This window comes from Protomyctophum parallelum (assembly GCF_964188405.1).
Source record: "Protomyctophum parallelum genome assembly, chromosome: 12".
NCBI lineage: Eukaryota > Metazoa > Chordata > Actinopteri > Myctophiformes > Myctophidae > Protomyctophum > Protomyctophum parallelum.
In genome coordinates, this window is record NC_139712.1 from 24590902 (window position 1) to 24607122 (window position 16221).

The following is a 16221-nucleotide window of genomic DNA, read 5'->3' on the forward strand; positions in this document are numbered from 1 at the left end:
GGTTACATTCAAAAGCTATGCTATAGCCTATACAAAATGTAGGCAATAATTGTTTAAAACTAAGAAAGGTGCCATGTACTTTGGAGTACATGACGATCTGCTACTTTTGATTGGAATTTGAATCCTGCAAAAAGTATCAGTTTTGGACATGTGACCTTTCCAACCGACAGATAGAGATGATATGTAGTTGCATGGATAAGCTCAACACGCACACACACCCAAGCCCAAACATCCCAAACGTGCACATACACACACACCTCTCCCAGGGAGCACACTTTAGCCCATGCAGTTTCACTCTGCTGTAGTTTGTGCAACAGAGAGAGGTAGTAGAGAGGGAGAGAGTTGTGGGGGGTGGTTGGCATGTCAAGCAGAGTGGCGAGGGGCACAACCCTCCAAAAGAGAGGTTCAAGCATCAAGAGAGCTCCGGTGAGGACGAGAGCAGGATACAAATGAGAGAGAGAGAGAGAGTCTGTCTGTTCACAGGAGCCACCCCCCCCCCCCCCCCTCTCTCTCTCTTTCTCTCTCTCTCTCTCTCTCTCTCGCGCGCCCCCGTCCCGTATCATCACAAAGTGACAGCCAAGTCATAGCTCAGAGTGTCTCCAGAATCACTTTGACTTTTAAAATAGGTCAGGGCTGCAGTGCAGTCTCCACATCTCTGCTATACCTCAGTCAGTGTTTCGACACCGGGTGAGCGCGACACCGAGTGAAATCGTGAAAATGTGGCTCAAAGGCGGGCCAGCGAGGCTTTCCATCATGTATGGTTTCCACATACGTTGTTTGGTCGTATTGCAGTTGTTCATGTCGCAAACAAACGAGGGCGAGGCTTCATAGGGCGTGCCAGATTGATTTCAGCCGGCACGTTTATCGACTAGGAACGAAATTAAGCAATTAAGGATCAGCTGTTTGCGATCACTTCATGAATGAGTCCAAAACCGATGCATCGAAGGCATAAATATGGATTATGAATATCGACTGCTTTGTGACGTTGTGATATGTGTCTCTCGTACACAGTGGGACGGCGTGGGGCCCTTCCCGGACGCGGCGGACCCCCCTAAAGGGGTGCAGATGCTGTGGCACCCCACCATCGTGAAGCCCTACCTCACCCTGCTGTCCGAGTGCTCCAACCCCGACACCCTGGAGGGAGCCGCCGGGGCGCTGCAGAACCTGGCCGCCGGGAGCTGGAAGGTATACAGGAAAAACATATACGGTTATAAATGCGGGGTGCATACTTAGTTTAGACTAGTCATCGGTTAGACATGGGTTAAGGTTAGGTTTAGGTGTGCTGCCCCGTGGGAGGTTAGGTTTAGGGTTTGGGATAGGTTGTAGTTGTAGGACTAATGACTGGTCTAACCAAATGACTACCGTGGTCTAAACTAAGTACTGTCTAAACTAAGTACTGCAACCCTTAAATACACTCTGTATGGTGTATGGTGGAAGAAATAAGTACTGGTCCACTCCAAACAGACCAAAACACACTCAAGTGTCAAATGAACGGTAACAACAAAAATTGGGAAATGATGTACAATTTAAAGAGAATAAAGGAGAGAATCAGAACAAGGTAGAGGAGATCAAGTGCAGTAAAAGGTTTCCGATATTTGAAGCTCGTTTTAAAAAAAAAGCACACTTGTTGGGTTTCTCCTATAGCGTATTCAACAACAGAACACAAGAATTGTGTAAACAGTAGGGGTGCACCGATGAAGTGTGGCTGCGCCAGGCTATAGATTAATTGTGCATCCCTAGTAAACAGAGCTGTGTCACATTGCACTTTAGAAGAAAGCTTTTGAAGCAAATAGCAGCACTTTCTTCAGGTTTAGCATTCACCTGGTATAACAACAAGACGAATTGCAGCAATTATTCAAATGCATTTAAATCAGCACGCACGCAAGCACGCACGCATGCATGCACGCACGCACGCACGCACGCACGCACAGTGCTTCTATGTCGAGGTCAACTCGGTATAGCTGCAGGCATATACACACATTAGTAGTCCTTAAGGTCTCTCTCTCTCTCCACTGCTATTTCACCATTTTGAAATGTTTTTGAGGGGCTCCTATATTCAGCGATTAGTGTAGACTTTCGTCTTACATGGACATTAAATTCCCATTGGCAATGAATGGAAAATGTTACGTTGTAGTGTCTGAGCAAACATGCAATAGTGTCTATTCTATATATGTCATGATGATGCACAACGATAATAGCGGCCCTCACTTCACACGGGTATCATTGTTAAATAATTATGAAAAACGAACGGTTTTGGGACATAAGACATTCCAGGTCTTTTCACCCCATAGACGGGTGGTTTATGCTGGTGTAATGAGGTCATTAGTGCGTTGCTATGAGCTGTTCCATCACACTCTGCCTCATGTTATACTGTAAAGTATAAGCTTGGAATAACCCTGAACAGACCTTGAAACGCTGCAACGGACATTCATGAATATATCGCTACAGATAATCATCCCCTGACTATATGGCCTAACTGCAACACACAGCTTAAAGTCAGTTGTTGTTGCATTTCTTAAAGCTCTAGTAGTGTGCGTGCGTGCATGCTTGTTTTTTTATTTATCCCAGATCTAGCAGGAGCTACCCAGCTAGAAGCAGCTCTATTAGCTCACTGGTAAAAAGAAAGAAAGAAAGAAATTGTGCCGGAGACCCGGGTCCGAATCCGGGGTAGAACAGGAAAGTTGTATAGTTTGGCTTTAGTGGAGTAGACATTTCCTTGGTCCTGTGGGATTCCCACGGGATTTAATTAAATTTGTATTAATCCCAGGATTGGGACGGGAAGTCAATGGAGTGGGGATGATCAATCATTACATTACCACAGATGAACTGTTCCTGGTGCCATATCGTTTGGATTAAAACCGCACGAAACACAGTAATCTAAAGAGACCACAGAATCCATTGCCTTTCCTATAATGACAAAAGAAACGACAGGAGTGGGAGTGCTTTTGAGTGAGAGCGGGAGGGATTCAGGAGCCATTCTACCATAAGTGGTGACGGGATTGGGTTGTTCTGTGGGAGTGGGAGCTCCCGTGTCAGTCTCTAAGTAAAGGCTGCATCGGCAGTCCGTTTTATTTTCTGTATGGAAAATACACAAATTGGACAAATTGGAATACTTTTGAAACCTTTAAACACCACAAATCTTGAAGTGGGCGCTCTCTCACGGCACAACATTTGTCAACCTTTCAGCCTTTGTATATATGGAATTCAGGCATTTGGCCAAAAGCGTGCCGCACTGAAAGCATTTGTACTCTTGACTGAGAGAAACGGACTGAAAGCATTTGTACCCTTGACTGAGAGAAACGGACTGAAAGCATTTGTACTCTTGACTGAGAGAAACGGACTGAAAGCATTTGTACCCTTGACTGAGAGAAACGGACTGAAAGCATTTGTACTCTTGACTGAGAGAAACGGACTGAAAGCATTTGTACCCTTGACTGAGAGAAACGGAGACATTTCTGTTAGCCTGCGTGCAAGCGAAGCAGGCTGGAATCCAGGCCATACTGTGTCCAAAATAAAAATATCCAGGACTCAAACTCAAAATAACATTTTTAATCAATGACCTCTTCCATACAGGAAAGGATTCCAAATAAGCCAGCCGGCTTCTTCCTTTCCTTGCATTGTATTTTTGTTCATTGATATGTATTGTCTATTTTTTTATACTCCGGGAGCCATAATGTTGTATCATTACCTTGCGATGATTTTTACTATTACTGATTATTTATTACTATTAATTATCATTACTATTGCTATAATAATAGCAATAGTAAGTATATATTTTTTACTTACTATTGTACTTTTACTCCACTACAAACATTTTGTAACTTAGTTAAATTACTAATTTGTTAGTATTTCACAAACAAACATACATGCATTAACCACTTCAGCACTATACAATACTATTTTCAGAATATAAAATATAATATTTATAAATATTTTTTACTTTTACTTTTGGTACATTAATAATAATAATAATAATAAAACTTTATTTGTATAGCACCTTTCATGACATGAAATGCAGCTCAAAGTGCTTTACAGAACAATGGCGAATAAAAAAGACAACGACATTAAAAAAACAAGCAGTAATGCAATACAGTGAGGACATGAATAACAAAAAATAAAAGATCAATTAAAAGCAATGTTGTAGAAGTGGGTCTTGAGCTGTGCTTTAAAAATGTCTACAGAGGCTGCCTGACGAAGGTACAGTGGGAGCTTGTTCCATGCCGACGGCCCGTAGAAGCAAAAAGCTGCTTCCCCGTATTTTTTAGTTGCCATTTTTTTAGGCAAAGCGAGCAGGCCAGCAGTGGAAGACCTTGGGGGGTGGTTTGGGACATATTTAGGCAGGCAGTCATGTAGGTAGGTTGAGAGCTTTATACACAAGTAAAATACACAAGTAAAATAATTTTAAAATCAATCCTAAAAACAACCGGAAGCCAGTGCAGTGAAGCCAAAACTGGAATAATATGTTCTCTCATCTTAGTTCTAGTTAAAACTCTGGCTGCTGCATTTTGGACAAGTTGTAATCTGTCAGTTGTTTTCTTAGGCATTCCTGAAAAAAGTGCATTGCAGTAATCAAGCCGAGAAAAAACAAAGGCGTGGATTAGCGTTTTTGCATCGTCCAAAGACAAATAGGCTCTGATTCGTGCAATATTTCTAAGGTGAAAAAAGGCAATCTTGATTAATGTGTTAAGAATACATTCCGATGCTACTACTTTTGTACTGGATACTAGACTTTGTTTTACTTGTAACAGAGTATATTTCTATGAGGTGGTATTGCTATAAAAGAAAATGTAGTAGACCTATAGGCCTACTTTTCTTTTCTCCAGCACTGCATGCATATACAGGTATATGTTGTGCCAGCGGAGTTCCCTCTCAACAAAAAGGTTCAAACGGTGGGAGAGAGAGAGAGAGCTCTACGAAGAGAGAGAGAGAGGGATGTCTCTGGGGTCTTGTAAATGTGTGTGGGAGGGAGGGAGGTGTGCCGCGGATGTGATTTAGGTTTGTCGAGAAGCTCCCGCGTTGCATTCCATTCTATATTCCCCCTTGGCTCTGCATAACAGAGAGAGAGAGAGAGAGAGGAGGAGGAGAAATGGAAGACACGGCCAGATAGAAACAGACATGGGAGAAGGAGAGGAAGGGGTACAGGTGGACTCCAGGAAATCCCATTTTCTATTTCAATTACCGCTCGCTGCTGCTGCCATTATCTCTGTGTGTGTGTGTGTGTGTGTGTGTGTGTGTGTGTGTGTGTGTGTGTGTGTGTGTGTGTGTGTGTGTGTGTGTGTGTGTGTGTGTGTGTGTGTGTGTGTGTGTGTGTGTGTGTGTTACTGGGGATGTTTTACTTAAGTAGGCCTACAAGTAGGAATTCTGAAGTTGTTGCTGTATGTTTTGTCATGATAATAAATGTTTACAAAGTAACTAGTAGTAAGTGACATTTTCAAATAAATGTAGTGGAGCAAAAAGTACAACATTTGCCTCTGAAATGTAGTGGAGTATTTGAAGTTAGATTTACTCAAGTAAAGTATAAATACCTCACAATTGTACATAGGCACAGTACTTGAGTAAATATACTTATATGTTCCACCGCTGAGGTATAAGGAGAGAGCATTGTTTTACTGTAATATTTACTTCTTATGTATATCGCCAAAAAGGATAATTGTTCTGATCCCAGTGTTCATAATCTCTCTACTGTTTTCACCTCCTTAAGGATTGTTTGCATAGCCTTTCTGTATACATCCATAGAGCTAAATGCAAATAACATATGTCAGTGCAAATCCACTCTACTTGTGTACCTTATGCGTAGTTATTTGACAAACATGAATTGGCATACCTTGTACAGTATGTACCGTTGTGCTGTCCTGTAGAAAATGTGTGACCACATTTCTAATTTATTGTTCTAGTTTATTTTGTGAATGAAGGCGTGTGTGTGTGTGTGTGTGTGTGTGTGTGTGTGTGTGTGTGTGTGTGTGTGTGTGTGTGTGTGTGTGTGTGTGTGTGTGTGTGTGTGTGTGTGTGTGAGAGGGTGTGTGTGTGTGTGTGTGTGTGTGTGTGTGTGTGTGTGTGTGTGTGTGTGTGTTAACACAATCTATGCCAAAGTCGAGATACTTTGAAAAATAGCTTTTTACCGTATTTTAGCTTCCCGTCGCTACGGGCAACGCCTGCTTCCATGGTGTGACTTCATCGAAATACAAAAGCAAAATACAAAAAATACCTACCTATTCCATTTCTCCCCCTCTATTTCCCATTTTAATGCATTTGTCTTTAATATGTAACGCCAGCTCCAGCTATTCCAAAGCCCCCTCAGGTACATATTTAAACTGTTTTTAGCAATGGTATAATAAATTTTTTCAGTGGGTATAAAGATCTTGTTCAGATGGTCATTTTGAAAGTAGTTCTCGAGTGGTGGTGGAACAAGGCTCGCACAGTCTTCCCACACAGTGTCATTAGTCAGTCTAGACGCAGCGCTGCAAACTGCCCCAGACTAATAGCATGTGTGACATGCAGGAGCTGCTGGTCTGGTCCCCAAGTAGAACACACACATTTTTCACTTCCCATTTTGGACTGAGGTCGATTAAAAAAAACGCTTCAAAATCCTAAAGTCTTTCAGAAAAACCCATGTTTCTATGTCAGTGGTGCTCAACCTTTTTCATGTCAAGGACCCCAGAATTATCTCTATTGGGCCACGGACCCCCATCTCAAAATATGTAGTTCCAGGGACCCCCCCCCCAGAAGCCAATATTTTAGTTCGCTCTGAAATATATATTCAAAGATTTGTGACACATTTGCGCTACGAGCTTGTAGAATACAGAATAAAGAATATGTAGGCAATTAGTAGGTAAAAGCTTTCAGATGCACACGTCTGCGTGTGGGGCACAGACAACGTAGTTTTTCAGAACCTCCTTAGTTGCACATGTGATGTATATTTTGATAGCCACATTGTCATAAATCTGGTATAGGTTATAAGTTTCCGAGAACTAGCTCTGGGACAGATCTCACTGTCACCATCCAGGGAAGCCATCTGTTGACCCCTTTAACCACCCCAATTTGTTAAGGCTATTTCAGGTTTACACAGTCATAAGAAAGTAAACTGCGTAGAGTTATTTACAATCGGGCATGCAAATACAATGTCTCTGTTAGAAGCTGTCAAGACCCTAGGGGGTCGCGTGACAGTTATAATCTTGGTGAAATATCTCAAACTACAATCCAACAGCTGTGTGGTCAGGGAGCTTCTCCTGCTCTCTGCTCTAAATGAGTACTACAATGTATTTGTGATTAAATCAGTTGGACCTGTTAATAATACATTACATTCTACCTTTGTGACCAATGTGTTAAATAAGGTTCTGCATACTTCATAATATAGTATAGATGTTTAATTAGTCCTATTGATATAAACCGTATACGTTAGTTAGTATGAGACATGAGCTACATGCCAGATGTCCCGCCTACCTTTCACAGGCAGATCCTGTGAATGCAACGTTTTGATTGGCTACCACAAGCAGAGGTCGTCTGTTTGTATCCGGAGGAGGGTCTTGAAGTTAATATATTGCAATGTTTGAGACCAATGTTTTGTGTTCACACCGTGTTGTAAGTTGATTCGAAAGGGCTTTCAACTGTGTGACTCCATTCTTTCGTGGGCCGTTGTTCCTACGTGGCCTTGTAAGCTGAGTTTGTCTGTATCAATAAACCTGCGATACAACATTGGACTGAAAGAAAGCTCCTCTGCCTGATTCATTGAGGGGGTCGCCTCACCGTTGTCCTGACTCCTGTATGCACAGAGCGCCGTGATCCAGATACATCACACGCTACATTTGTTTTATAACACACATACTGTGCAGAATGTTGGGCAGTAACTAGTTACTAGTATATCACTGTAATATTATTACTTTCCCCAGTAACGTGTAAAGTAAGGTATTACTCTGCAAAAACAGTAATATTATACCATATTACTTTGTAAAAAAAACAAATAGCACATATTACATTTACAATTACTTTTTTGTTTTGTTGGCTGCCATTTCAAAACATGTAATTGTAAAGAGAGATTGCTGCTTTATTGTATAGACCTTTTAGACTGATTGGTGACTCTTATTCAAAACAATTGGATTCAGTTCTGAAAGTATAGCTGACTAAACAGAGTGTGTTGTTGTAGGATCCCTTAAGTAATATAATATTCTTACTTTTTAAGGAGTAACAAATTACTCTCTTGAGTAATATTGCCCAGCACTGCACATACATACATACAGTAGCCTAGTATGTAATTTATGTTTCAAATAACGATGAGTCGAAAGATGTGTTTATATATATTTTTTCTATGCCAGTGGCTTCTGACATACATAGTAGTGGCGAGGCTTCTTTTCCACACTCTCCATTGCTCTGAAATGTTGACCCCTACTTAAATGTTGACCTTAAGCACTTGACGTCTACTCCCTGTGACATCACTGATCCACTTGGGTTACTCTCATTCACGCACAATGTACTGTATTCTGTCTCGCTGCGGCTAACCTTCGTTCCTGCATTTCCTGCGTTCCTGACAGAAACCCGCATTTATTTCGTCACGGTCTTTATCGCCACTATATATTTGGTGGTTGTCACAAATATAGTGGCTTTGAAGTCCATTGGCTGAACGAGCCATGCTATGAGCTGTCTGACGGAATGTGTGTTCAGGCTGTAGTAGAACGTCACAACAGGTTTGTAGCTGTAGTTGACTCTATAATATTAACTGTGGTCTCCTCCTGCCTGTCTGTCTGTCTGTGTGTGTGTGTGTGTGTGTGTCTGTGTGTGTGTGTGTGTGTGTGTGTGTGTGTGTGTGTGTGTGTGTGTGTGTGTGTGTGTGTGTGTGTGTCTGTGTCTCTGTCTCCCCTGCCGTGCGTGCGTGCTCCACAGTGGTCGGTGTACATCCGCGCGGCGGTGCGCAAGGAGAAGGGCCTCCCCATCCTGGTGGAGCTGCTGAGGATAGACAACGACAGGGTGGTGTGCGCCGTGGCCACGGCGCTGCGGAACATGGCCCTGGACGTCCGGAACAAGGAGCTCATCGGTGAGTGGAGCAGAGGCAGGAGGAGTTGGCCTCATTAGGCCCACTGGCAGAGCCTGACCAGAGCCTTTTGTGGTGCTTCTGGAGAACCGTGGGTCCGACCGACTCGATACCTGGCACTGCACTACCTGCGGGGGTGTGGAACGCGTGTGTCGGATGTGTAGTCGGTGGGTCAAACGGTTCTCGAGTTACGTGCATTACAACCGTACACACACGTACGTACGCACGTACGCAGAGACGTGGCACATTTATATTAGGATACAGATGCTATAGGTTCATTGTTTATCATGGTATCCTATAGTTTCTTTGAGGCACTGCATTTATAGGCCCAGATTTTGAAGATCCGTTTTACAATGGGGTAATACAGAAATTGCCCTCGCTCTGCGCACAATGGTATTATCGTATCGGTATTAAAGGCATATCGGCCTGTGTTGAACGCACTCGGCCCGTGTTGAACGCACACACATTATGGCATACGGCGTTCCTGAATATTTTAACATTGTCCATATGTTAATTATTTTCGCTTTGCGCAATTTGCTATTAAGCCCCTTGACCTAGAAACACTCAGCGCATAACGATTAGACGTGGGTCTGACCACCTCATAAACGCAACAAGCACTGTTTGATTTTACACTTGAGCGGCTCTGGGAGGCTGCTAGAGTGTTGCCATGTCTGTTTATTATAAGCGGCTTCTTTTTCTGTAAAGTTGCTTGTAAATATTGGTAGTTGTACTATTTTGTGGTTGCTTTTCTTGTTTCTAAAGTGGTTATTTGGGCTTTTCTCCTAATGTTGTTTAAACCAGTGATCCTCACACAGCACATTCCCATGTCAAGGATCCCCAGATGAATGCATTTGCCCAACTAAGGACGGCTAATCCAAAAATTAAATAATACATTTCCAAGATTACTTTTGAAAATAGCAGATCTATAGCAGATCTATACCAGCTCACAATGCATCACATTCATTCATTAAAACTATGAACTCTGACTGCAGGGGGATATATATAATGATCATTATAACAATGTGCAAGAACATATTTAAAAAGAAGGAAGAACTTTATATTTGTGGACAATCAAAATATGTTTTTTTATTTTAATGTGGTGTCATTAAAATGAATCTGGATATGGCAGACTCACTATCTAGAAAATAAAAACATGGCACTTCATTTAAAATAGGTTGCAGACCCTTGTTATATGCGCTTATTTTTATAGACCTATTTACTTGTTTCTATGAGACATGGCAACAGCCTTTTTTTGCGTCTTTTTTTGTAAAATGTTGAGATTAGAAACGGCCATAATTCTTTCATTTCTCAACCTTAAAAATAAATAAAAACATCTCCATAATCCTTGGGAAGTTTGCTTTCATATGCTGTATCACACCCGATTTAAGTCTTCTTCAATAAAATGCTACGAGCGAAGACCATAATACATCGGGGCCACAGGCACAGCATTAAGCAGCAGCATTCAAATCATTCCTTCATCATGACTTGAATGAAATAAAATATAATAAACGTTATTTTACTGGTGTTTTTCAATAGAAACAAATTATTTTGAGGCATAAAGGTGACAGCATGCAGTGCAATAGGAATAATTAACCCAAATGTGACAAAGTCATGTCATGTCTTCTATGGTGCCAGCCTGAAGAAATGTAATACCACGATCCCCAAAGTGCGCATTCCGTATGTGACATCAGCTGACTGGTAAATAGAATATTACGGACATGTTGATTGGGTACGTCTCAAACACGCCTTAACCCATTCTGACCTGAGATCAGATTCATACGAGGTTTCCGCCGGACACACACTGGTCTGATGAACCCATTCTGACCTGAGATCAGATTCTAAAAATGTCAGTCGCTCTTCGATTTTTCAAAAATAGCAGACCTACAAGCTCGTATCGCGCCACTCGGTGGCGCGATATGAGCTTGTAGATCTGCTATTTTTCAATAGCTAAAGCATAACATGATGCTAACACCAAAATGGGTGCCCGGTCAGAATGGGTTAAACACACCCATGACTAATTCAAGGCCGTTTTGCGCAATCCACGGGGTGTCGAAAGCGCTTCTTAACATGCCCAAAATTGCAATATGACATACAACACGCCCCCAGCTCATAAAACTGTAATATGATTAGTAATATTATTTGAAGTCCTAAATGGCACCCATACACTCTACTTATGTGACCATTTACCTCGTTGTTTGTTGACTAGAGTGCTTACTTTGCCATATTCACTTCTCAAACAAACACGTGTGTTCTCGCTGGAGAAGAGTGTTTGCAAAATGCCTACATTGTAAATGGTTTGCGTTCAATAATGGTTGAGCAAATGGGGCAATTATCCTCTCTCCATGGCCAGTCTAGAGTAGACACACACTGCAGGAACAATTCACCTCCTCAAAATGTGCAATGCAATTTACTAATGCAGTTTGTTTCGTATTGTGATGTGATGTGATGTGCCGACTTTGCATTATGGCCTTTCTATTTATAGATGGCCGTTAACTGTGTATTGTCTATGCAGGAGGCAGCTGCTAGGTTACAACATGTATTCTGACGGGATGCACACGCCACACGCAGATTAGACACACCAACAGACCGACATGCGTAAACAACGGTCGACCATGCGCTGCTCCCGTGCATGCGGTTAGGTTTCTGTTTTTTTTTTTTTTTAAGATATTTTTTTGCGGCTTACGCCTTTTATTGATTTTTTTTTTTGAAGGGACAGACAGTAGGCTGACAGGAAACGGGAGAGAGATGGGGGGAAGACATGCAGTAAAGGCCGTGTCGGGTCCGGGAGTCGAACCCGCGGCACACTGCGACTGGATTACCAGTCCGGTGCCCAGACCGTTACGCTACGGCCTGGGCCAGGTTTCTGGTTTAATGGACTTCCGTGTTTTGTACCTGTAGTGACCACTTATCCTTTTGTTAAAAACACTTTTCTCCCTTTGTGTGAGCCACTTCATGGGCAGACTGACTATTCTGAAGACGCTTGCTTGTTGTTGTTGTTTGAATAAAATAGAATGTCCATTCCAGGTTGGTTTCGGTGTTAAATCAAAGTTGTTTATTTATCTTCCTTTACAGGGATGCAAAAAACGGGAAACTCAAACTTGGAGGATAAAACAAATAAAGTACAAAATCCGTCAAACAAGCTGCAAGGTCAAAAGACTGTGTGCTTGCCAGTCTGTCACGCCCCTATTGTGACACACAGTTCCTTATAAGGTATCCTGCAGTGGGCAGAGAGCAGACATCATTATTTTACAGAACACCACCACCAGAGGGCCAATAAATAAATAATATAATTAAATATAAGGTTTTGGCTCCTACAGTACCATACAATTGTATATGTATAAGTAAGGAACAAAGAATGTTTGCTTCCGCCATCATTGTTGAAGAAGAGTTTTAGTTTATTTTATGCCAGCATAGTTGGCTATAGTTATACTGTAGGTTAGGGTTTGAGGTAGGTTGTCGATCTAATGACAGTTGGACCAATAGTCTCTAAACTAAAGCCTGTACCCATTCTGACCACTTTTTTCCCAGTTTTACCACACAAAAAATAAATTTTGATAATTTCAGAGCTGCAATTATCAAGTCAAGCCTGCAGCGGTCGTATCCAACACGGTTCTGTGCTGAAATGGGTGTAAAAGCACCCACAGGGATCCATTTAGCTCTGGATGACTGCACAGTGTTCTGCAGTGGATGGCTGAGCATCCACACAGGGTTCTGAGTGAAGATCCAACTACCCGACAGTGGCACAGTTTAATTGTTGCTGCAATTGGAGAGCTTCGAAACGTCACATAATGATACCATCGTCGCACAGCTTTATGAGTATAACCCCCGAATGGAAGGAATCCCAAAAGGGTAGAATGGTTAAATGGTGCATTTATCGTGCCTAGTGTCTCCGAAGCACTTTATACAATGTGCATTAATGTTCACCGATTCTCATGCACACACGAGCGCACACACCGATGGCAGAGGGAACCATATAGCCTAGCCCAGCTATAAGCGTGTTTTCTGGTCTCTAGAGGGGTTGAGCGAGCATGGAGCAAGCGCTGGAGAATGCTGGTTCACCGATGGTGCTTAAATGAAGGTTCCTTTCTATTTGTTTGTGACTAGAGGCATGACTGAAGTAAGGCCACCTATACCACACAAGCTGAATGCATGACTAGAGGCATGACTGAAGTAAGGCCACCTACCACACAAGCTGAATGCAATAGAGGCATGATTGAAGTAAGGCCACCTACCTCACAAGCTGAATGCATGCGGTCAAAAATACTTTTTTTCCCCCTATGATGTTATTGGCTACAGACGCTTTCACACCTCCTCATATGAAACGCATGCATGCAGTTACTTTTTTCCCCTCCCATTTCCTGAAAAGTTGGACACACTGTAGATTTGCAAACGGTTTGGTTTGTTATAAACGTCAGAGACGTCCGCAGACTGATATGCTTTTATATGAGGTTCATAAAAAAAGAAGATAAGCATCCTGAGTCATAACCACGTTGATAACGTTTGTATGAAACCAACCCGTTTGTAAATCTGTCAAGATTTGAGCGAGTTATGACTGTTTTAGTTTGAGCTGCCATATAACATACTGTACTGTAGCCCCTCAGCAAGATGGCCGCCGGGTGAACTATACGTCAGAGACTCTGCCTTGAGCCGTATCTAGCCTTCATATGTGTCTATGGGTTTGGACATACAAGGTTTCCACTCCGACAGTGACGACGTACAGACGACATCAAAGCACGCAGTCGTTTATAGAGTGCCCTGCAGGGCTGTGGCTGCCAGAGCTCCTCTTTCCACGGCGTGCTTAATTATTGTTTCAGTGCACGACGCGCACGTTTAGTCGCCATTACGGAGAGCTCTGTAACATTGTGGGTGCTCACAGTGTCACATCAAATACTCATTAGCGCATGAATTGACAGCACTTTACCGTATTATGGTTATCTAGCGCTATAGCTCATCTGCTGCATATAAACTGTAGGAATACAGAGAGCTTTGCTTTGTCATCGAGGATAGTATTGTTACAGTTTTTTCGTGATATATTTCGTTATGTTATGTGGCCTGATGTGTGGAATATTGATTGGTTGATTGATTGATTGGTTGATTGATTGATTGAGAAACAGTGTGCTATATAAAGAAAGCTGGTGGTGTGTGGCACAAAGGATGTGTGGTAGAATGGAGATGACTGGAGACGCCGAGAGAGAGAGAGCAAAATGATTAAAAGCTTCCCTTTGTTACAAAGCTTCTCTCGGTTAAAGGAACATCAATCTGCCCACCTCGGTTCTTCTCTCCGCTGCCGTTTACAAAGCGGTGATATTATTCCAGTAATCGTGCATGTTTATGGCGGGGGCGTGTTGATATAGATACACATCAAAGGCTCGCAGCGCCTTGAACGGCAGACTGCAGTAATGAGTGGGAATCAGGCCGTGCTGGATTTCTTTATTTTTTGTATCAATACTGCAGTATGGGAAATTGTAGATCTTGTAGAGATATTGTATCCGCTTTGTTCAACTGACTGAAATGTATATCATACGACGCATTGTGTCTAAATCCTGAAGATTTTCTGAAAAACCCATGTTTCTATGTCAGCGGTTCTCAAACATTTTCATGTCAAGGACCCCCAAAATTATATGAAATTGGCCGCCGACCCCCCATCTGAAAATAATGTTGTTCCAGTTACTCCGCCAGAAGCAAAGGTATGCGTTAAAACGAATATATATTCAAAGATTTGCGCCACATTTTCACGATTATTCAAAAATAGCAGACCTCCCAAGCTCATAGTGCTGCACTATGAGCTTGTAGATCTGCTATTTTTCAATAGCTAAAGTATAACATAATGCTTAAAACACCAAAAGGGTTTCCCGCCCAGAATGGGTTAAAGTACTGAGTCGGGTTCTGCTTGACGTTTGTTCCTAAGTGTTCGTAAAGTATCTCGAGACAACTTGTTGTGATTTGTCACTTAAATAAAATTGAGTTGAATTGAGAGAGCCAGAGAGAGCCAGACAGAAACGGAGAAAGAGAGGGACAAAGAGAGACAGACGTAGACGTCAGACACGACATTACAGAATAGACGTCACCCTATACCGATAAATGTGATTATCCTGGTCTGGCTGTGTGTGGTTTGGTTTCCATGGTAATGTCCAAGTGATGGGGGGGGGGGGGGGGTGCATGATGCTGCCACGGTTGTTTCATCCGCTAAGCCTAACTCAGTGGGCTCAGTTTTGCAAGTGGAATATATATATATATATATATATATATATATATATATATATATATATATATATATCTAACAAGCTCTCATAAACGAGGCACACATACCCTATAGTGTTTCCACATATGAGACCGAGTACAGTGGTTTGATATACAAGGGGGCCATGGTAATTCTTTTTACATATTATGAAACTGCATAATGTAACCTTTCATATGATGTATTGCTCATTGAAATTGGGGGAACAATGGAGAAGATATGACCATCTGAAACTTGTTGAACCAGAAATCCCAAACTAGAGAATTTCCCCTTCAAAGAGGTCAAAGATTTTAGCACCTCTGAGCCCAGGAAGGGGTGCATAAACACTCCCCATAACCACTCCCCCCACTATAGGTTAGCTGTCAACTGCACAGAATGACTTGAGTGGACACTTAATATTCTCACAAGTATGTGGAGTAAAACCAAGTAGGCTATAAATTATTCCATGAAGTTACTTGTAGTGCTTTTAATTGCTAAATGTACTGTACAGCAGTATAATTGTATCTGTAGGCAGCTGGACAAAATTCCCAAAGAGAAGAATAAGGTAATACTCTTAGAATAAGAATAAATAGAGATGAGAATTAGACTAGTTTGTTTATTTCCACATACTTACTGAGTCAATGACAAATAAGAGTGGCATAAGAATAAAAGACAACTAACAGTTTAAAATTGCACTTTCCCTGCAGGACTAAAGAGCATAAAAGTTTAAGATTGCACTTTGCAATCGGTATCTAACTGTCTACACCATAGTCGCCTCATTATGAGACCCATCAAGGGTACATTAAAAACTAAACACGAGGTTTCTCAAGAGAGCCTGCATGGAAGGTAGTTAGAACAGAGTCACAGAATAGCTAGAATGGAACTCACCTATGCTTTTCATGGCATATACTGTAGGCAGCTCCCGGCAAGATCCTCCGGGAGAAACTATAGGCACTGCTGGACTAATTAATTAGAGGGAGAG

The 16221-nt window shown here is 42.0% G+C and overlaps 1 protein-coding gene across 1 annotated transcript in view; it reads left to right on the forward strand.

Moving 5' to 3' along the window:
- Positions 1 to 16221, forward strand: part of LOC310867958 (catenin delta-2-like) — a gene marked incomplete at both ends in the record, with an annotated part of 449139 nt that overhangs the window by 377176 nt on the left and 55742 nt on the right. The window contains 2 exon segments of the mRNA XM_083778138.1: positions 1012 to 1185; positions 8875 to 9025. Coding sequence (XP_083634264.1) covers positions 1012 to 1185; positions 8875 to 9025 — 325 coding nt within the window.